At 40.9% G+C, this 24,011-nt stretch overlaps 1 protein-coding gene across 3 annotated transcripts in view; it reads left to right on the top strand.

The window, feature by feature from the left end:
* The first annotated feature begins 17,982 nt into the window (after positions 1-17,982).
* The window catches only part of NRDC (nardilysin convertase), a 106,315-nt gene continuing 100,286 nt past the window's right edge, over positions 17,983-24,011 (top strand). For 2 of the 3 annotated variants that reach the window (XM_036108386.2, XM_036108388.2), the window contains exon 1: positions 17,985-18,500. In XM_036108386.2, coding sequence (XP_035964279.2) covers positions 18,157-18,500 — 344 coding nt within the window. In that variant the 5' untranslated portion in view covers positions 17,985-18,156. Of the gene's footprint in view, positions 18,501-24,011 lie in introns of all 3 variants that reach the window. The other variant, XR_013448192.1, reaches the window with a different exon arrangement.

Below are 24,011 nucleotides of genomic sequence, written 5' to 3' on the forward strand. Positions count from 1 at the left end.
TTTGAAATCAGAAGGTGTTGCGTCTTCAGATTTGCTCTTCTCAAGATTGCTTTGGCTATTTAGGGTCTTTTGTGGTGCCATACAAATTTTAGCATTACTTGTTCTATTTCTATGAAAAATGCCATTGGAATTTTGATAGGAATTGCCCTGAATCTATAAATTGCTTTGGTTCATAGGGACATTTTAACAGTATTAATTCTTCCATGAGCACGAAATATCTTTCCATTTATTTGTGTCTTCTTCAGTTGTTTTTATCAACATATGATAGTTTTCAGTGTAGGGGTCTTTCACTTCCTTGGTTAAATTTATTCCTAGGTATCTTATTCTTTTTGATGCAATGGTAAATGTTATTGTTTTCTTGATTTCTCTTTCTGATAGCTCATTATTAGCGTTTAGAAATGCAAATTGATTTTGTGTCCTGTAGCTTTACTGAATTTATTAGTCTCATATTTTTTCGGTGGAGTCTCTCTCTTTCTCTCTCTGCAAATGAAGACAGTTTTACTTTTTCCTTTTTGATTTAGATGCCTTTGTTTCTTTTTCTTGCCTAACTGTCTGGCTGGGACTTCCAATACTTTGTTTAATTCTTATAGCCACTCCATGAAGTAGGTATTATTGGTCCCATTTTACAGATGAAGAAACTAAAACCTGGAAAGATAAAGTGACTTACTCAAGATCACCCAGGTAGTAAGATACAAATTATAAACAAGGGTCCCTTTCATTCTTAAATCAATGCATTTATATTGTCTCTTGAACCCAACTAATCTTCCAAATTGTGCTGAGATTAGCAATAATACCTCTTAAACCCTTCCATTCCTCTCCATCCACTGCTATTGCTTCAACTTAAAACAACTCTTACCTCATCAAAGGAGTATAGTGGTTAAGAACACAGATTCTGGAAACAGACTGTGGATTTGAATTATGGTTTAGCTTCTTCCTAGTGACTTTGGGAAAACTATTTAATCTCTCTATACCTCAGATTCCATATTTGTAAAGGAGAGATAATTCATAGAGTTGCTATAAGCATTAAATGAGTTAACGTATGTAAACTGTTTAGGAGAATGCCTGGAACATAATTAATGTTAGCTGTCATTATTATTACTTGTTTCTTTCTATACCAGTTAAGAGTCCTGGCAGGAAATAGAGAGCACACTCATACTAGATAATTTCCAGTGTGTTTAATAAAGGAAATATTTACAAAATGTGTGCAGGGTTTAGGGAACCAACAAGGGATATAAAGTTCCCCTGGGGCCAGCAACAGTGGGAATCATTACTAGCCAAAGGCATGAAAAAATAAGGGAGAGAGTGATTACCAGAATCTGAAGAGGGCAGCTGAATGGAGGGTGCTGTCTGATAAGAGCTATGGTCCTTATAAAGTGGCTCAGCAGGAAGGGGGCTGGGGGTAAGTATTCAGGCCTTTCTTTCTTTCCTTTCTGACCTCTGATCTCCTGCTGCTATTTCCCAACCAAGAATTTGGTTTCTGGACCCAACCAGAAGCCAGAAGGCAATGGAGCCTGTTGGGAGCCCATATCAGTAAGGCTTCTGTGACACAAAACAAGTGGAGTAGGGTGGAAAGACCATCTGGAGAGACAAACAAAATATTGAGCACACCTTCCATCCAGTTTTGCCTTCCTCTAGTCTCTATCCTGTAGCCAGAATGATCTTTCTAAAGAATGAATCTGATCTTGTCTTGCCCCACCTTGATGTCCTTTGGTGACTCTGCATTGTCCTCAGATAAAGTCCATACTCAACATAAAACATAGGGCCTAATCATTTATTTCCAGCTTACCCCTCCAGTTTTAACTATTGCCATTCCCCACTCAGTCTTTACTGTTAAGCCATACATAATTACTTTCTTTTTTTTTTTAAGATCTTTAAAATTTATTTATTTGACAGAGAGAGACACAGCAAGAGAGGGAACACAAGCAGGGGGAGTGGGAGAGGGAGAAGCAGGCTTCCCGCGGAGCAGGGAGCCCGATGCGGGGTTCAATCCCAGGACCCTGAGATCATGACCTGAGCCGAAAGCAGTCACTTAATGACTGAGCCACCCAGGCGCCCCTGTAATTACTTTCAAACCTACAAGAACACTGCTTTTTCTTCTTTGACCCTTTACATGTCTTGGAACTCAGCTTCTAATGATCTTTCCTCTTTCATTCTCCTTCCCTTGGCTAATGCTTATTCATCCTTTAGTTATACATAGAAATGAAGGGGTTTCTTTTATCCAGTTAGATTTTGGGGAAAATCTAAGCTCTGCTTCTACAGTAATGTTTTCTTGAGTCCTAAGAGTAGTGGCCCTTTGAAGTTGATACTTGATGGTACCTTCATCTTCTAAGTGGACTTTATGGTTTTATTGAGATTCTAATCCTAATTATATATATAATATGTATATAATTTTTTGAGATTATAATTATAATAGGTACATAGCCTATAAGATCATGCCTGGAGGTAATGAGAGTTGAGTTTTTAATGAACTTATCAAAATATACCAACAAAGTGATTCTCTGAGAACAACTGAAACCAAATCTACATCCTGAGAATCCTGGGATGCTAAGATAGACTTCTAAGAGTCCTATTTTCATGAGGACCCAATGGGCTTTTTGGGAGAAAGGGTAAGTATGCCCCTAAAATAAATAAAAATTTTTAAAAATCTTAAAAAAAAACCCCACCCTGCCTCTTGTTTCTAGACTGAGGAAGCAGAAGAAAATAAGTGTATTAAAGATGTTCTCTCAGGGATGCCTGAGAGAACTGAGGGTGGCTCAGTCGTTGGGTGTCTGCCTTTGCCTTAGGTCATGATCCCAGGGTCCTGGGATTGAGCCCCGCATCAGGCTCCTTGCTCAGCAGGAGCCTGCTTCTCCCTCTGCTGCTCCCACTCCCCCTTGTGCTAGCTCTCTCACTGTGTCTCTGTCAAATAAATAAAAAATCTTAAAAAAAAAAAAAGATTTTCTCTCATAACAGTGGTACAGTCATCTCTTCTGTATCAGATACCACATTTTCTCCAAGTGGAAGTAAAATTCACATTATTAAAGAATGTCTATTGAAAGCTCCTTTGCCTATCTGACTCTCTCTGAAAAACAAAAAAACACAAAAAACAAGGGCTCTCATGATGGAGGAATAGGTGTGGTGGCTTAAAGGCAGATAGGATCTATTCTGTCAAGACCCAGATGGAAAGGCTACTCCTTTTACCCCCTTAAATTCAAAATTCCAGAATCAAGACATACATTACTGGGGTGCCTGGGTGGCTCTGTCGTTAAGCATCTGCCTTCGGCTCAGGTCATGATCTCAGAGTCCTGGGATCGAGCCCCGCATCGGGCTCCATGCTCAGCGGGAAGCCTGCTTCTCCCTCTCCCACGCCCCCCTGCTTGTGTTCCTGTTCTCTCTCTCTCTCTCTCTCTCTCTCTCTGTGAAATAAATAAATAAAATCTTAAAAAAAAAAAAAAGACGTACATTCCTGTGTCTCTATCTCCACCTTGTGGTTGATCAAGAAATCACCCATTCCAGAATCTATTTGTGAATCAGGTAAAGAAGCCATCAGGCTATTAACACTTGCCAACAGTTCTTAGACACAAACGTTGAGCCAGGCTCTGTCATAAGTGCTTTTCAAGAATTATGGCATGTAATTCTCACAGCAACCCTATGAATGATGTATTTGATAGATCAGAAAATTAAGGTTAAGAGAGTTTACCAGGATTTGGGGTTTGTCCATGATCATACAAGAGGCAAAGTCAGGATTTGATCAAGCCTCTTCTCAGCCTTTCCTTTCTTTCACAACTGTCTGCTTATACACTAAGGCATACATCTATCATATATGCTTTTCTCTCCCTTTACAACATATGTGTACAACCATTATCTTATTTAATGGGCTACCGGAGGATTTGTATTAATCTTCTGCAAGGATTTACATTTGCAAGGCAGTCCATAGAAAGTGGATGATCCAAAGGAACAGATTGGTATTTAAGTCACAGGCATTAAATTAGGGCATTAGGGCCTGGGAGGAGCTATTCTTGGTGAAGAAATGGTATAAATGGAAAAGCCCTGATCTTTGCGGTAGGACCTAAGTTTGAATTCCTACTCTGCCACTTACTAGCTGTGTGTCCTTGACAAAGTTTCTTAATGTCACTGGCCTCAATTCCCTTATTTATTGAATTAAGAACCACTGGACTCAGAGAATACTAATTTTTGTAAATCAAACTCTGGCTCATTTTTCATAAAAATGATTTTCTAGATATTAATAATGTATTAGTAAACAAAGTGTCCTATTAGAATCTGATGATTGATTTTCAGTAGATGGAAGAACTGTTCATATCATGATTTAAGATGTTAAAGTGCTCAGGGAATTTTGGGGAAGTGAAACTTTGAAGAACATACAGTTGAGAGAATAGTGGTCCCCAAAGATGTCCATGTGTTAATCTCTGGAAACTGTTAATATGTTAGAATACATAGCAAAGGGGAATTAAGGTTGCAGAAGGTATTCAGGTTGCTAATCAACTGACCTGACCCAAAATAGGGCGATTATCTTGGATTATCTGGATAGGTCCAACTTTAATCACAAGAGTTTTTATAATTGGGGTGCCTGGGCGGCTCAGTTGGTTAAGTGACTGCCTTCGGCTCAGGTCATGATGCCGGAATCCTGGGATGGAGTCCCACATCGGGCTCCCGGCTCTGACCCTCTCCCCTCTCATGCTGTTTCTCTCTTTCTCTCTCTCAAATAAATAAATAAATAAAATATTTTTAAAAAAAGAGTTTTTATAAGTGGAAGAGGGAGTGAGAGGAAGATGTAATTATAGACCGAGGCACAAAGAGATGCACTGTTGCTTGCTTTGAAGATGGAGAAAGGGGGACATGAGCCAAAGAACATGATCAGCATCTATAAACTAGACAGGGCAAGGAGATGGATTCTCTTCTAGAGTCTGTAGAAAGGAATATAACCCTGCGGACTCCTTAATTTTAGCCCAGTGAGACCTTTGTTAGACTTCTATTTTACAGAATTGCAAGCTAATGTATTTGTGTTGTGTAAGCCACCATATTTGTGATACCTTGTTACAGAAGCAATAGAAAATTAATACAATACCTATGACCATCAATGTGTCCAGACTTGTTACCTGTTTCCTAGGGTGATGTTGAAAACGGGCCTGACGTGGCATCTGAAGACCAAGGTTGGCATCCCAATTCTGCTATTAAATGGCTGTGAGACTTCCAGTCAATCACAGTCCTTCTCTGAGCATACTTAACATGTGGTGGCACCTACCTCATTTGTTATGTAGAACAAATGAAATAATGGATTTGTAGGTGCTACATAAACTGTAAAGCATTCTATACATGTGAGGAATTATTATTTACAGTACCTGATACATAGTGGGGATGCAAGTAATATCAATTATCAGTTGAGATCAATTATCCTTTGACAGTCCTTGGAATGTGGAAATGTGATTGCAAACCATATGCTACGTACCATAACTGTGGAGTTGTCAAATCACTATGCCGTACACCTGACAATAATGCGATGTTATATGTCAACTACACTTGAATAAACAACAACAACAACAAACAAACATATGCTGGGTACCCTGGGAGAAAAAGAGATCATACATGGTGTCTGCTCGTAAGCTGATTGCAACATAATTATAGTGGTATAGTGGTAGAGATGATATATTCATGAGAGGATTTAAACAAGAACCCCCAAATTATGTATGATAATAGTAGAAGAGAGGTCACAAGGTTATACATGATTAAATGCCAAGGAAGTGATACAAAAAATATGTATCCTGAGTGCTGGTATGGAATGGATGATGAGTGTGGGCTGGAAGAGTCAAAGGCTTCCAGGAGGAGGTAGATTTCTATTGGGATCTTGGAGGGTGTGGTTAGATGGAGAATAATTGCTATTATTAAGCCCGTAAAGGAATGTTTTTCTACCCACAATTCCAGGAATCACATTTTCCATTTAAGACATTGGCAGTCAGTTCCAATGTTTGGAAGGGTATTCTTTTGGACACCCTTGCTAATATTTTTTCCTTTTTATTTTAAAAGATTTCAAACTTATAGATAGGAAGATTATAAGAACAGTACAAAAAGGATATTTTAATTTCTAAAACTCTGAGAGTAGGTTGCCCATATAATTTTTTTTAAAGATTTTATTTATTTATTTATTTGACAGAGAGAGAGACAGCAAGAGAGAGAACAGAAGCAGGGGGAGTGGGAGTGGGAAAAGGAGAAGCGGCTTCCCGCGGAGCAGGGAGCCCGATGCGGGGCTCAATCCCAGGACTCTGGGATCATGACCTGAGCCGAAGGCAGAGGCTTAACGACTGATCCACCCAGGTGCCCCCATATGATTTTTCAGCATCCACAAATTATAAAAAATCAGGCAATTAACACTGATGCATTACTCTCATCTAATCCACAGACTCCACTTGAGTTTAGCCAATTGTTCCCAATAATGGCCTTTATAGTGATGCATTTAATTATCATCTTTTGTGAGTCTTTAATCAAAACAGTTCTGTAGCCTTTCTTTGATTTTCATGATCTTGCTACTTTTAAAGATTATAGGTGAGTTATTTCATAGAATGTTCCTCAGTGAGAGTAAGTCTGATGTTTCCTCTTCATTAGATTCAGATTATGCGTTTTTAGCAAGAATAGCACAGAAGTGATGCTGTTGTTGTTTTTTCTCATTGCATGCCATCGGGTGGTAACAATTTCAATTTTCCTATTACTGATGTTAACTGTTCACAGATTAAGTGGTATTTGCTGGTGTTTTCCATAGTATAGTTGTTCTTTTCCCCTTCTTAATTAATAAGTATTTTGTAGGGAAGTATTTTGAGGCTATATAAATATCCCATTCCTCATCAAATTTTCACCAAGTGGCTTAGCATACATAGATGATTCTTGGCTTAATTAATTATTACTACTATGGTTGCCAAATGGTGAATTTCTAATTCTATCATCCCTTCTACACTCACTGTTGGCATTCCACTTTAACAAAAAACTTTCTTCTATCCGTTTTTATTTATTTATATCAGTTTAGATGCATGGATTCCAATTTAATACAATGGGTTATAATCTGTTGCTATTGTTCTTTATTTTGATTCCCAAATTGTCCCATTCTTGTCCTGTGGGGGGCCCCTTCAAGTTGTCCTCTGTGTCCTTTTGACATGGCCTCATCATTCTTTGAATACTTCCTTACTTTCTGGCATATAAGATGTTGCAGGTTCATCTTGTACCTTCCCTGCCCTAGCCTTGGAATCAACTATTTCTCTAAGAAGCAGTTCCTTTTAGAGGAAAATGGCCTTTTAGTGGAGAACAGAATTTAGAAATCAAGATGGAGATATTAGGTGTGCTTATTGTTGTTGAGGTGTTATTGCTCCCAGGCCCTGTGAGTGAACAAGGCTTGAGAATATACGTATGTATATACATGTTCACATATGCATATACACACATCTATATTTATTTCTATATCTATCTATTGAAAATTATGAGTTCACACTGATACCTACAATTCCAATCCAACACCACAGAGTTCACTCTAATTTCTTTTTTTGTTTGTTTTAATTTTTATTTAAATTCAGTTAACATATAATGCACTATTGGTTTCAGAGGAAGAGGTCAGTGATTCACAGTCTTATGTAACACCCAGTGCTCCTCACATCATGTGCCCTCCTTAATGTCCTTCATTCAGTTACCCCATCCCCCCACCCCTCTCCCCTCCAGCAGCCCTCAGTTTGTTTCCTGTGATTAAGAGTCTCATTATGGTTTGTCTCCCTCTCTGATTTCGTCTTGTTTTATTTTTTTCCTCTCTTCCCCTATGATCCTCTGTTTTGTTTCTTAAATGCCACATATCAGCGAGATCTTATGATAATTATCTTTCTCTGATTGGCTTATTTCGCTTAGTATAACACTCTCTAGTTCCATCCACCTTATTGCAAATGGCAAGATTTCATTTTTTGATGGCTGAGTAGTATTCCACTGTGTATATATACACCACATCTTCTTTATCCATTCATATCGATGGACATCTGGGCTCTTTCCATAGTTTGGCTATTGTGGACATTGCTGCTATAAACATTGGGGTGCAGGTGCCCCTTCGGATCGCTACATTTGTATCTTTGGGGTAAATACCCAGTGAGTTCACTCTAATTTCTGTTTTTCCATATTTATAACTCCCTCCTCACATCTCCCTTCATTATCTTCAATATATTTATTTATTTGATAAATCACCCTTGTATGTAACCAATTGCTATTGCCCCTACTGCCATCATCTCTCACCCTCCCTGCTCTGCTGGGACTCTGATATCCTGCACCAAGCGCCCACATATTCACCCTTCTCATATTGCTCATGCTCAAACACCTCTCATCAGGCTGCTCTTCCACACCCTGGGTGCAGGGCCTAGTTTGCTTAGCCCCATCTAAGCAAATGACTTTTAGATATAATTATTCAGAAAGGAAGGAAGGAAGGCTGATGGAAAGCCAGATGCTTTCTTAATGATATTTATGAACTGTCCTTTTGGGATATATAAGTTATGACATTTGTTATTTTGCATATTGCATTTAAAAACTGGACTGGGTGTTAACCACAACAAGGAATATCAATGATCAAATTAATGAATTTGAAGTCTGTTTATTCTAGGTATTTGAGGTATTTGACAGGCATCATGTGAGAGACAAAAAAATAAAATTTTTGGAATTTTGGTAATACTACTTTCCTGTTGTGTGATTTTTGTGCAAGTTATTTAACCTCTCTGAACCTCAGTTTCTTCATCAATAAACTGGTAAATAACAGACGTAGGTTGTTATGAGGAGTTATGTAACATTAATGTAAATAAAATGCTTGGCCCAAACTATTGCTAATCAGGAAATGAAAACTACCAACTGGGCTTGGCTTCAAGACGTGTGAAGTTTAAACAAACTAAAAAAGCAAATATCTTATTTACTGATTCCCACAGAAGCAGGACCCATCACTATCTATCCCCTCATTCCCAGCAATCACTTTATATTACATTTCAAAAAGAAGGTGGAGTCTTTTAAATATTTTTATTTACTTGAGAGAGAGAAAGAAAGAGAGAGGACGCACATGCATGCAGGGAGGAGCAGAGGGGGAGGGAGAGGGAAAAGCAGACTCCTTGCTGAGCACAGAGACTGACGGAGGGCTTGATCTTAGGATCCCGAGATCATACCTGAGCCAAAATCAAGAGGCCGACGCTCAACCGACTGAGCCACCCAAGGGCCCCGGAAGGTGGAGGCTTTTAAATTTCTACCCCTTCTTTCCTCCTAACAACATTTAAAATCTTTGCTGCTTCTGTACCTATCTGTGCCTCTTTCCCTCCATGCCAAATGATAAAGGTGTCCCTTTCTAATTTAAGGCTAATCTTTCCCTTCTGCCTCCGTTGGGACCTCATGACTTCAACGGCCCCCTCTTTTTCCTGTATCATCATCCATTAATTCAACAAGTATTTATTGAATACCCACTATGTACCTGGCACTATTTTTGATGCTGGGGACATGGTGGGAACAAGACAGACAAAGTACCAATTCTCCAATGGACCTTATAAAATAGAGGGGATATACAGACAAAAATAACATACTTTCAGTTAGTGAGTGCTATTTGAGATAGAATGATAAGAGAAGGCCTCTCTTAAGAAGTGACATTTGAAATGACATATGACTCGTGAAAAGGAGTCTCATATTGCTCATGCTCATTGCTCAGCCATGATGCAAAATTTAGAGGAAGAACAGTCCAGGCATAGGAACAGATGTAATGGCCCTAAGGCAAGAACTACCGTAGTGTGTTGAAAGACATTAAGAAAACCAATGTGGGGTGCCTGGGTGGCTCAGTCAGTTAAGTGACTCTTGATTTAGGCTTGGTCATGATCTCAGGGTCATGATCTCAAGATCATGAGATAGAGCCCTGCATTGGGCTTGGGGCTGGACACAGAGCCTGTTTGGGATTCTCTCTTTCTCTTTGCCTGCCCCCTTACCCATCCCTGTGCGCAAGCACATGCTCTCTCCCTCGCTCTCTCTCAAAAAAAAAAAAAAAAAAAGCCAGTGTGAATAGAACAAAGGGCACAAAGGTAGATGAGATTGTGAACATAGGGGAAGGTTAGAAATCATAAATGAGCCTTATAGGCTATGGCAAACAGCTACATTTTATTCAAAGTGCAAAGAGAAGCCACTGATAGGTTTTAAAAAGGGAAATAATATGTTCTGACTTATATATTTTATTTATTTACTTACTTACTTATTTAGGATTTATTTATTTGAGAGAGTGAGAGTGCGAGTAGGGGGAGGGGCAGAGGGAGCAGAAGAGAGAGAATCCCAAGCAGACTCTGCCCAAGACCCCAAGGTCATGACCTGAGCTGAAAAGAGGAGTCACTCAACTGACTGAGCCACACAGGCATCCCTTTATTTTATTTTTAATTTTCTTTTTATTACTTTTTTAAGGGGGGTGGGGCAGAGGGAGAGAGAAAAATCTTAAGCAGGCTCCATGCCCAGCTCTCACGACCATGAGATCATGACCTGAGCCGAAATCAAGGGTGGGAATCTTAGCTGATTGAACCACCCAAGTGCCTCTGATTTATTTATTTTAAATATCATTTTGTGCCTTCACATTCTCCCTTCCAGGCAGTCTCAAAATCTGTACCTTTAGATCAGAGAGTAAAACAGCTGGATTTGTGATGGGATAACTTTTCATTTGACATAAAGATTTTTTTAGAGTTGCTCCTAATTTCTTTTGAAGTTTGAATACCAAATTCTCTCTAGCACTATGTTAATAGTGCAGGAGAAAACAATTTTTATGGTCACACAAATTCCTTGGAATGTTGTACACACATTTGATCTCCCAAGAGAAAACTATATAAGAACATGCCTACTTCTTTTTTTTTTTTTTTAAGATTTTATTTATTTATTTGACAGAGAGACAGTGAGAGAGGGAACACAAGCAGGGGGAGTGGGAGAGGGAGAAGCAGGCTCCCCCCTGAGCAGGGAGCCCGATGCGGGGCTCGATCCCAGGACCCTGGGATCATGACCTGAGCCGAAGGCAGACGCTTAACAGCTGAGCCACCAGGTGCCCCAGAACATGCCTACTTCTTGACCTAGATACAAAGCTACCAAATATGGAGAGCAATCAGTGGGCAGGACACTTAATAACTAGAGCTCCGAAGATATAATTGCTTAGAGTGTGGGTCTAGGACAACATAGTAAATAAAGTAAATAATACACCTCTTGTTATCTACATCCTCTTTCTGTGCCTTTCTTCCCACATTTAGCAACCTCTTCAACCACCCCAGGTTCATGGTGATCTCAAGCTGCCCCCAGTATGTTTCAAAAATGGGGGAATAAAACAAATCCATTTTTCATTCCTTTCAGGGTTATTATTGACATTTAAAAGGAATTCTAAAGAGGACAATGATTCACTAATGGGGGAATTTTAGACATAAAGTAAAATAGATAATTTTGGGCTTGAGACTTTAATGGGCTCACAGCACTCCCAATCTTTTCAACCTAGAATCAACATTTCATATTTCTGACTTATCATGACTCTCAAATATAAAGGTGGTAATGGGGGTTAATACAATAATTTACCTTTGAATTTTTAGGAGTAGGGCTTAATTTGTCCCTCTGGGAGGCAGATAGCCATTGCATTGACTAAAATAACATTCAGAGGTAAGCACCAAACATAGAAATGAGATGTTTTTAATTTTTATGATTTCTAACCTCTCAGCAGAAAAATGAAGAGAAAGGTCACCAAACCTAATGGGAAGGGAATCCTGGAGGTAAAAATGGGAAGGAAAGGGTGGCTGAAGATAGAAAAAGCATTTAAATACTCAGAGGACCTGGGTAAATGAGGGTAAAAATTATAATCTATGATCTTCAACTTTCTTCTTTCTTTCTTTCTTTTTTTTTTTTTTAAAGATTTTGTTTATTTTTCTGTCAGAGAGAGAGAGCACAAGCAGGGGGAGCGGCAGGCAGAGCAGGTAGAGGGAGAAGCAGGCTCTCTGCCAAGCAAGGAGCCCAATGTGGGACTCGATTCCAGGACCCTGGGATCATGACCTGAGCCGAAGGCAGACGCTTAACCGACTGAGTCACCCAGGCGTCCCATCTTTCTTTCTTTCTTTCTTTCTTTTTTTTTTTTAAAGATTTTATTTATTTATTTGACAGAGAGAGACACAGCGAGAGAGGGAACACAAGCAGGGGAGTGGGAGAGGGAGAAGCAGGCTTCCCGCCGAGCAGGGAGCCCGATGCGGGGCTCGATCCCAGGACCCTGGGATCATGACCTGAGCCGAAGGCAGACGCTTAACGACTGAGCCACCCAGGCGCCCCCTTTCTTTCTTTTTTAAGATTTATTTTTAAGTATCTCTACACCCAACGTGGGGCTCAAACTCACAAGCCTGAGATCAAGAGTCACATGTTCCACCAACTGAGCCACCCAGGTGCTCCTGTGGATCTCAAGATTTTTTAACTTTCTAATATCTCAATTTCCTATAAAATGGCAATAGCTTAATTTGTTTTCTCTGAGGAATATTCAAATGAAGAATGGCAAATTTCTAAACTACAGTTGACCCTTGAACAATATAGCTTGAACTATGTACAATCACTTATACACAGATTTTTTTGGTAAATATGGTACACTGTAAATGTATTTTCTATACTGTAAATGTATTTTCTATTATGATTTTCCTAATAATTTTTTCTCTAGCTTTATTGTAAGAATACAATTTATAACACATATAACATACAAAATATGTGTTAATTGACTGTTTTTGTTATTGGTGAGCCTTCTGGTCAGTAACAGCAGGCTATCAGTAGTTATGTTTTTGGGGAGTCAAGAGTTATATGCAAATTTTTGTTTGCATGGGGGGGGGTTGGTGTCCCTAACCTCTGCATTGTTCAACTGTATTTTATTTTATTATTATTAACTGTATTTTATTTTACTTTATTTTACTATTTTTATTTTATTTTATTTTATTTTATTTTTTAGAGATGGAGAGAGCAGGGGGAAGGGCAGAGGGAGAGAGAGAATCTTAAGCAGGCTTCACACCCAGCACAGAGCCCAACACAGGACTTGATCCCACAACCCTGAGATCATGACCTGAGCCGAAATCAGGAGTCAGACACTTAACCGAATGAGCCACCCAGGTGCCCCAGTTCACTGTATTTTAAATGGGAAAACAGTACTTCTGATTTGGAAGTCCTGGCGGTGCTACAGGTTGCTTGTGATCTTCACCTCTCTGGGTAGGTATTTCTCTTTATATCTGAAGAGGCCAGATTAAAGTACTTCTGTGATCCTTTGCTAGTTCTCATATTTTATACATCTAATCTGACTCTCTGACATTTGCTGTAGGGTCAGAATTGTATTGGGCCAACCATTAAAGAGGTATTTTTCCTGGAATATTACATTCTTCTGGTTTTCCTCTTACCATTCCAGTAGCTGCTTCTCAGTGTCTTTGGGGAGCTCATTTTCTAAAAGCTCCTAAAAGCTTGGCCATTCAGCCTTCTTCTCTTTTTGTTTTACAACCTCAATGTAAGTGATCTCAATAGGCTTTGGTTATCACCTATAAACGGATAAACTTCAAATTGGCTCAAATTGGCATCTCCAATTAAAGCCTCTTTTCTGATCTCCAGCCTAATCTTTCTTTTGCATGGCACACAAACGACTCAAACTTAACATATCTAAAACTAAGCTTATGCTTTTTCCTCTAAAACCTGTCCCTCTTTCAGAATTTGCTTAATGAGATATGGCACCATCATCTACCTTAAGCTCTCTAAACAATAGAAATCGATAGGAAGCCAAAGGGAGTTTTAGGCAAGGCATTACTAGGGCTTTTGCTTGAACATAAAGTAGACAACACAAAGGAAAGAATCCTCAGTCTGACTCCATGAGGAGAGGTTAGGGAGAGTTATTTTAAAGAAATTAGGTGGGAAAAGGGTGATGTCTAAGCATGTAGAGGCTGGGATTTATTAGCACCTGCACATTTAAAGGTCATGCTTCTTCATGTGTCCCATGTCTAACTGGCACATTAAATCTCCACCCCCAGCAGGATTTTTAGTGTTAAAATGAGGGAAAAAGTTGTTGAAAGTTCAGCACTGGGGTGCATCTTGGCACAGACTGGTTTAGTCCAGTCTTCACCAGTTTTTGTTGTAAGTGTCCTCCTTTTGGTAAGCATCCTCCCTCTGCATTCCTGCAAGATATGCTACTCCAGAGGCATAGAGATTTAGCCCCTCCCTCCCTCCTTATGGAGGAAGCCAAAGAACACTGGATTTTGCAGTCAAGGTTGAGAGGACCTGAGTCCAGTCCCTGCTGTCTCATACTCGTCCAGAAAACAAGACACCACGGAGTTATACTTGACACTTCTCTCTTACTCTTCCACATTAAATCAATTACTATCCAAAACCAGTCATTTCTACCTCCTAAATATATGACCTATCTGTATACATCTCTCCATCTCCAACTAACACTTCTCAAATCCAAATTATCATTTTCTAGTGCATATGTTACAGGATTTCTTTTCTTCCAGTGTTCACGGTTCTTGGTCACACTGCTCCAAAGAATGAAGAGGTAGACCAGAGGAAGAGTGGCGGGCAGCAAAGCAAAGTTTATTGAGTGATAGTAGAAAGCTCCTGAAGAGGGAGGGGACCCGAGAGGGTTGCTACCCGAGTTTATAAGTCTAGGGGTTTTTATGGGCTTGTTGTTGGGCTGTTTTAATCTGATTAACGCTCCATGTGCCTGTCACCCAATCAGGTTTTTATCATCTACCTATCACCTAGGAAAGGGTAGAGGGCTCCTTCCAGGCTGGTGTAAAATCCTTTTAAGGGTGGTTTCCTCTCAGGGCAGGGGTCCCTTGTCCCTGCCTGCCTTTCTTCTGACTATCCTTCATTACCTATATTACTTCAATACTCTCCTGATTTCTCTCTTCTTACTTTTAGTCTTGCCCTCACCTCCGCCATCCGAACTCTTTTTCACACATCAACCAGAGTGATCTACTTGGAAAACACTTGTGATCCTGTCTTCCTGTCTCATTTGTTCAACCATTATTTAGTGGGTATCTTTACATCCAATGTGAGCATCAGACTCATGACCCCAAGATCAAGAGTCACTGAGCCAGTCAGGCACCCCTAGTGAGTATAATGTGCCAGACACTATTCTAGAAACTAGAAATCCAGTGATACACAAAATAGACAAGGCAATTACTCCTTTTTATTCTTTTTTTTTTTTTAAAGATTTTTTATTTATTTGACAGAGAGAGACACAGCAAGAGAGGGAACACAAGCAGGGGGAGTAGGAGAGGGAGAAGCAGGCTTCCCACAGAGCAGAGAGCCCGATGCGGGGCTCGATCCCAGGACCCTGGGATCATGACCTGAGCCGAAGGCAGACGCTTAATGACTGAGCCACCCAGGCGCCCCTCCTTTTTATTCTTATGAAGGTTCTGTTCGATCTTGGCCACTGACTCACTTCCCCTTTGCTCCCAGATTACTACAGTTTAGCCATACTGACTTGCTTTCTCAGAGTTTTTGAACAAGTTTATTCCTATAAATTATATGCAAATTCCCATATATATATATATTTTAAAGCAAGTTAGAAGAATTTTTTTTTTAAAGATTTTATTCATTGGAGATACAGAGATACAGAGAGAGAGAGAGCACGAGCAGGGGGAGAGGCAGAGGGAAAGGGAGAAGCAGGCTCCCCGCTGAGCCAGGAGCCAGACGTGGGGCTCGATCCCAGGACCCTGGGATCATGACCTGAGCCAAAGGCAGATGTTTAAACATCTGAGCCACCCAGGTGGCCCTCCCATATATTTTTCAAATTTAAGTTTATTTTTAATTTTTTTAAAAGATTTTTATTTAGAAAGAAAAAAAAGATTTTTATTTATTTATTCATGAAAGACAGAGACAGAGAGAGGCAGAGGGAGAAGCAGGCTCCCCAAGGAGCAGGGAGCCTGATGCGGGACCCACCCCAGGACCCTGGGATCACAACCTGAGCCGAAGGCAGACGCTTAACCGACTGAGCCTCCCAGGCATCCCCAAATTTATTTTTTTTTAAATTTTTTTTAAAGATTTTATTTATTTATTTGCCAGAGAGAGACACAGCGAGAGAGGGAACACAAGCAGGGGGAGTGGGAGAGGGAGAAGCAGGCTTCCCACAGAGCAGGGAGCCCGATGCGGGGCTCCATCCCAGGACCCTGGGATCATGACCTGAGCCAAAGGCAGATGCTTAACGACTGAGCCACCCAGGCGCCCCCTCAAATTTAAGTTTAAATGTCTATTGTTTAAAGAAACTCTCTGACCAGACTAGGTCCCTCTGTATTTTTCCTTTTAGAGCTTTTCACAATGGTAAATTTAAAAGTTTGTGGCCCGCTGAGCCACTCAGGCGCCCCCAGAGGCCTCTTTTTAAAGGGAAAAACTAACAGGTCACACTTTAGATGCAGCCTCTCTTTGTCTGTAGTTATAAAATTCTAATTACTGGCTGAATCTAAAGAGTCCTTCCTTACGGTATTATTGCTTTGTTAAGTAAAAAAAAAAAACTCTCAAAATAGACATGTCACTTCAGGTATTTATTCAACAACAAACATTACTGACTGCTTTACAATGTACTGACTGGGAAGCTATGCTAGGAACTGGATTTACAAAGAAAAAACATTTCCCTGAAGGAGGGCAGTCCAGTGGAGTTCTTACCTTAAAAACTGACAGGTTCCTGAAGATGTATGAAAATAAACTGGGATATTTAAACAATATTTTTCAGTTAATTTATCTCATGTGCTGCCCTAGTTCAGTTTTTCATCATCTGCCTGAATCAATGCACTTACTCTTCCCAACTTCTTATTCGTTTATCCTGAATTATTTGTCATAGCATTCATTGTTTTAAAAATATATCACTGATTTTATTGTCTGTTTATCCCCATTGGAATGCAAGCCCCAGGAGCTCCTGGCTTGCTTAGTTGGTAGAGCATGCCACGCTTGATCTCAGAGTCTGAGTTGGAGCCTCACACTGGGGGTAGAGTTTACTTAAAAAAAAAAAAAAGCAAGCTTCATAAAGACAAGGATCTTTGTTTTGTTCATGATTGCATTCCCTGAGTCTGGAGCTCCGGAGGCCTAGTAAAATGTAAACACATTCAACAGCCATCAATACCTCTTTCTTATCTTCCTCCATTCATTCATATGTATTTTTCCCCCTTATGTGTGAGGATCTTTTGCTTCAGGATGTCAGTATACTGTATCTTATTAACATGTCAGTTGCTTTTTATTTTTCAAGTATGTCTGTTTCAATTTAAATGATTGCCCACCAAAGACCATTAGAGGCAGAAAAAACTTTGGAAAAAGGTACTTGAAGGCAGCAGACACGCTGTGGACTCTAGGCTGCAGCGGAGCTAATGTTCTCGCATGGAAGAATGAGCACATCTACGCTAGTCTCTCAAGCACTTTCTTAGGCTCTGAGGGGGAATAGCACCAAGGTTCTCCAAGCGATAAGGCGGAGAACCACAACCGCTATCTCTGGCATACGGCTAGGCTTCACTCCTTCGCAGCTTCCATCCGGCCGAGAAAAATACTTCCGGCGTTCCGCTTTTTACGTGCTGAGTCACGGCTGAAAGCTACGCCCCGGGTGTCAAGGGCAGAATATAAAAAATATATAATTGGGGGAAAAAAACCTTGGAAATTCATTTTCTCCACTCGCTTCTCAGTTTTCTCATCAGGGGAATATTTTTTTCAGAGCCGCGGAGTATTATTCACTGCCGACCGCACACCAACACCCCGTATACGTCATAAACGCAGCGCAAGCGCTTTTCTTCCCGTCGTCCTCCGCGCCGCTCTCTCCGCCTCTTCTTCCTCGCCCCGCCCACCCTAGGTTTCGAGGTGCTCCCAGAATCCGGCCCGGTCTCTTTGGTTCCTTTTATTCCCTGTTCCCATTGGTTGTTTGCATGCGCGTGACCTCTCTTCTTGCCTCCTGATTGGCTAGAATCAGTAGCGTCATCGGCGGCCGGGAGGGCGGAGGGATGAGGGAAGCTGGCGTGAGGCCGACCGGATTGGGGGAGGGGTTCAGGCCTGTCCTCCCCAGCGGCTGCGGCAGCACCAGCGCCGGCCGCCGCCGCCTCTGGAACGCGGAGGAGGAGGAGCGGCTGGAGGAGGAGGAGGAGGGGGTGGTCCCTGGCGAGCGGGATGCCCACTGCTCCGGCTTCGTGGTGAATGCTGAGGAGAATCACGGTTGCTGCAGTCTGTGCCACCGGGAGGAAGTTGTGGTGTGAGGCCGGGCGGGAGCTCGCGGCGCTGTGGAGAATCCAAGCGCGGGGTCAGTGCGAAGACTCGGCTGCTGCCAGACCCTTTCCTACTCTGACCATGCCTGGAAGGAACAAGGCGAAGTCTACCTGCAGCTGTCCTGACCTGCAACCCAATGGACAGGATTTGGGGGAGAGCGGCCGGGTTGCCCGTCTAGGAGCTGATGAATCTGAGGAGGAGGGACGGAGGGGGCCTATTAATAATGCCGGAGACCCTGAGATCGTCAAATCTCCCAGCGACCCCAAGCAATACCGGTGAGGGAGGAGGCTTGGACCGGAGGGGAGAGCCGGGTGCGGGCCTCTCTGTTGCTGACGCCGTCACTTCTTGTCTCTGTCTTCCGAAGGAGCAACAGGGGCACACTTCCCATCCCAAGTGCTTCCTTGGGTGGAGGTGGCAAGGGCAATTAGGGGCTTCCATGTGGTTTCAGCTGGACAAGTGCAAAATCTTAGGTTCTACGAGGAATCAGGATGTTACAATGGGAAGGGCTGTTCGAGTGATTTTGACATTCGCTAAAGCAAGAATGGAGGGTTCTCTGAGGAAGGCAGGCTGGATGGTGAGGGAGTCTTGGTATTATGTTAGGAGGAAAGGTTGAAGGAGTTGGTAATTTTAATTCTGGAGAGGATATTTAAGGGGCATATTATTACTATCCAGAAATATTTTAGGTGCCCATGGCTGAAAGAGGGGTAAAACTAATGGGTGGAAGTTGTTAGAGGATGGTGTGGCTTCAGTAAAAGAACTTGGGCATCATAGTTGGCCTAAGATGAAGTGGCTCGTTTCCATGGGTTGTTCCTCATTTACTAGAATGTTTGGGGGATCTCTTCCAAGGTGTTGTTAGAGAGGACTTGGCTCTCAGTTGGGTGAGTCATAGAAGACTTGTGCGGTTTCTTCTAATCCTGAAATTGTCTACTTTTATGCTGGAATCCTCTGAACATCTTTAATAACTAGTGGCTCAGTCCCCACCTGAGTATTTCTTTCAGAGATAGCTTATTTCATAGAATGTTGTGACTATGATGTCTTGTAAAGAGAGATCGTATTGTCCAACAACTTCGTTTTCCAGGTTGAGGAAATTGAGATCCAGAGAGTTGGCTTCTTAGAATTACACAGTTAAGTAACAGCTGATAGGAAAACCCTGTCCGTTTGACACCAAATCCCGTTCACCATTTACTGATTTTTATATTCTTACTCATGTTGGGTTGGAAGGTGTTATATTCTTACTCATGTTGGGTTGGAAGGTGAAGGATTCTAGATCCCAATTTCTTATAAGCCCCTACAGTATTAGAGCAGGAAAGAACCTTGGAGGAAATCTTTTGACTCCCCATTTCTCCCATTTGACAAATGACTGAAACTGAGGTCTAGAAAGAAGTGATTTAGCCTCAAGTCTGAGACTGGCCTAATTTTTCCTTTCACTCCCAAGTCTAGAGATTAACAGTACACAACTCTTTGTACTATTTTTTGCAGGCTGCAGGGTCAAGAGATCTTTGTGGTGGGCTAAAATTTTTTCTCATCAAAGATGAGAGTGGTTGCATTAGTAATATGTGAATGAGCTGCTCAGCCTTTTGGCTAAGATCAAGTGTGGTAATATGTGAATGAGCAAATTGAAACCTTGATAAAAGGTGCTTACTTTCCAGAATAAATGTTGAGTAACAGCTTCAGTTTTTTCTGCCTATATAAAATTACATATAACAGCTCATGTTTACAGAATATACACTATGTGTCAAATACTGTTCTAACCGCTTTAGATGTTTCATTTAATGACCTCAGTTTGGCAAATTTATTTGACAAATGCTTAAGTCCTACTGTGTGCCAGGTGCTGCACTATCTTAAATCTTTTCTAAAACTTGGTTGAGTATAACTTATTCTCTATGCTGGCGATACAAAAATGAGTAAGACAGTCCCTGCCTTCAGGGAGCTTAATCTAAAAGAGCGACACACACACACACACACACACACACACACACATACACGTTAAAAAAAAAAAAGGTAAAATTAGGGCACTAAAATTTTATAGAAGCCATAATAGAAGTATATGCTAGATATATTGGGGAATAATATGAGGAGTTACAAACTACATTTAGGGGGAAAATTAGGAAAGACTTAAAAGAAGAGGTAATACTTCTGGGGTAGGGGTATTCTTTGAATATATTGTTGCAGTTCTATCTTGATGAGGTCCTTTGTCAAATCATTGTTCTTATTAGTTTTTAAAGTGAATGGGGTTGATTAGAACAACAGTGTTTTCCAGTAACTTTCTCCTTTCAAAAGAGCAGGTCCACTTTTATCTATCCTATATACTGCAAATTTCAATTAGACTTACAAAGAAAAATTTTGTTACTTTTTTTTTTTTTTTTTTAAAGTAGGCTCCACTCCCAGCATGGAGCCCAATGCGGGGCTTGAACTCATGACCCTGAGATCAAGACCTGAGTTGCGATCATGAATCGGACACTTAACCGACTGAGCCAGCCAGGCACCCCAAGATTCTGTGACTATAGACTAAAGTTGGAAAACCTCAATACTAGATGATCCTTAAAGACTTATCCAACCTAAAGTGAAATTCTGTGAATTTTTGTAGTTAGAAATAGACATGAGGCACCTGCGGCCCAGAGAGCTGAATTATCCTTTCAGGACTCTCAGATGTTATCTCTGTGAAGTTTTTACAGGTAGAACCAATTCCTCCTTTCACTGTATGTCAGTAGGATTTTGTACATGGCCTATTACAGTACATATCCATCGTATAATTATATGTCTTTTTTTTTTTTTTTAAGATTTTATTATTTATTTGTCAGAGAGAGAGCCCATGAGCAGGGGGAAGGGCAGAGGGAGAAGCAGGCTCTGTGCTGAGCAGGGAGCCCGATGCGGGACTCGATCCCAGTACCCTGGGATCATGACCTGAGCCAAAGGCAGACGCTTAACCGACTGAGCCACCCAGGCGTCCCTAATTATATGTCTTTTGAATGTGTGAATAAGCACCAGAGGTGGCCCTTATTAAAGGAATATTATGGGGAAATAATGCCTAGAAAGATTTGCAGACCAGTCTGCATTTATTAAGTAATAGCCTGTGGAATTTTACTTATGTATATGTGTAATTTGTATTCAGCTTTTTTGAAATGTTAAACTACCTGCAGGACATCTATTCTGTTTTTTTTAGGGATCTGTATAAGTGGTAAGTGTTGATTTCCTTCTCATCTGCAAGAATTAAGGGACTTCAATTTGGAAACTACTGTTCAAATCTTTATTGGTGTAAAGTGGAGATTCTAGATGGACAGAATTTTTAGTGCAGTCTAAGTAGTAAATTATTTTATTTTATTTTATTTTTAAAGATTTTATTTATTTATTTGACAGAGAGAAGATAGCGAGAGCAGGAACACAAGCAGGGGTAGCGGGAGAGGGAGAAGCAGGCTTCCTGCCGAGCAGGGAGCCCGATGTGGGACTCGATCCCAGGACCCTGGGATCATGACCTGAGCTGAAGGCAGACGCTTAACGACTGAGCCACCCAGGTACCCAGTAGTAAATTATTTTAATAATGAAGAGCAGTTAGGAAGTTTGGATTGACTTAAATAAGTATAAAACACTGGGGCACCTGGCTGGCTCAGTCTGTGGAGCATGTGACTCTTGATCTTGGGGTTGTGAGTTCAAGCCCCATGTTGGGTGTAGAGAGTGTTTAAAAATAAAATCCTATTTTAAAAAAAAATTTTTTTTTTTTAAGATTTTATTTATTTGACAGAGAGAGACACAGCGAGAGAGGGAGAAGCAGGCTTCTTGCCGAGCAGGGAACCCGATGCGGGGCTCGATCCCAGGACCCTGGGATCATGACTTGAGCCAAAGGCAGATGCTTAGCCGACTGAGCAACCCAGGCGTCCCAAAAATAAAATCTTAAAAAAAGAGTATAAAACACTTCCATGTTTAACCAGTTTGTAAAAAGACCCGTGTTTTTCTGTGGGGGAGGGGAGAAGAACAATATGAAAAGGATTGTAAGCTTCTGAAGGGCAAGCTCTTTTATTTTAAATTTTGTTCAGACTGTTACAAGTAAGAAGATGGTTATCTTTTTTTTTTTTTTTTTTTTTTTTTTAAGATTTTATTTATTTGACAGACACAGCGAGAGAGGGAACACAAGCAGGGGGAATGGGAGAGGGAGAAGCAGGCTTCCCGCGGATCAGGGAGCCTAGTGCGGGGCTTGATCCCAGGACCCTGGGACCATGACCTGAGCCGAAGGCAGACGCTTAACATCTGGGTCACCCAGGCGCTGAGAAGATGGTTATCTTAATAAATTCTCAATATACCATAGAAAATAATGGATGTGTGCTGAATAAGGTACAGGTTATTTCTGAATGTTGTTTACTGTTACATGCTGATGAACAGAAGGATGTTCACAATCCAAGTGAACATCTGCTGGCTTCCCAAAGTTAAGAGTAGGGTGACACACTTCTGAGCAGAAGCTTTGGGCAAATCTCAGATACCAGAATATACATAAGAGACCATTTCCTTTTGTATTAGATGGGAAGAACATGGGTTTATTTCTTGATCTTTTCAACTAAACCCCCCTGGAATAGTAATGCTTTTTTTTTTTCGTAGATGAGGCAGCAATTGCAGTGTGGTATATATACATCTTATTGGTAAGATTATAGAATCTGAGAGCTACAAAAGAAATCATGTACTTACATCTATATAAATTCTAGGAACTTGACGCCATCCAACCCCTTGTTCTTTTTTTTTTTTTTTAAGATTTTATTTATTTGTCAGAGAGCACAAGCAGGGGGAGTGGCAGGCAGAGGGAGAGGGAGAAGCAGGCTCCCCGCTGAGCAGGGAGCCTGATGTCGGAATCGATCCCAGGACGCTGGGATCATGACCCTAGCCAAAGGCAGTCGCTTAACTGACTGAGCCACCCAGGCGCCCCAACCCCTTGTTCAGATACCTGAATTTAAAACTTGATTTCAGTTGTACTTTCTTAGTCTTGTAATGTAGAGACAAATTCCTTGTGAGATTCAAGCTCAGTTAACAAAGTGGGTGCTATCTGTGGTTGAAATACATTGAACCTTCTGAAAACTAATATGACTTTAATAAATGTATCTTTGTTACCATTCCTTAGACTAATTTCTTCAGTGTGGGCTGATGGGCTGGTAAGAATAGGAAGAACATTCTTTTTTTTTTTTTAAGATTTTATTAATTTATTTGTCAGAGAGAGAGAGAAAGCACAACCAGGGGGAGCAGGAGACAGAGGAAGCATCAGGCTTCCTGCTGAGCAAGGAGCCTGATGCGGGACTCGATCCCAGGACCCAAGCTGAAGGCAGACGCTTAACCAACTGAGCCACCCAGGCGTCCCAGGAAGAACATGCTTAACTAAAATGTTTCTTTTGGAAATAAGATTTAGCATTAAAAAGATCTCTAGCCCATTAAAAAGAATTCTAGTTCATCTAGCCCCCTGTAGAGTTAGGGAGCAGATAGATACTGAAGCACAAATGGATTAAATGTAATAGGTGCTAGAATGTATAAAGTATGGCATTCTTAGTCCTTCGTGTATCTAGTTTTACATCATTAATTATGTGACCTTGAGCACAGTAATCTCTCCAAGGCTGAGGACCTTTAACCCATAAATCATTGAAATTGAAAAGGGAAAGTCAGAAAGTGGGAGAAAATGCTAGTGTCCCCCCACCCTTTTTTTAAGTGAGGAGCCATTGAAGGAAAATTCTTTTTTTTTTTTTTTTTTTTTTAAGATTTTATTTATTTATTTGACAGAGACAGAGACAGCGAGAGCGAGAGCGGGAACACAACAG

This window comes from Halichoerus grypus, chromosome 5 (assembly GCF_964656455.1).
Source record: "Halichoerus grypus chromosome 5, mHalGry1.hap1.1, whole genome shotgun sequence".
NCBI classification, from domain to species: domain Eukaryota; kingdom Metazoa; phylum Chordata; class Mammalia; order Carnivora; family Phocidae; genus Halichoerus; species Halichoerus grypus.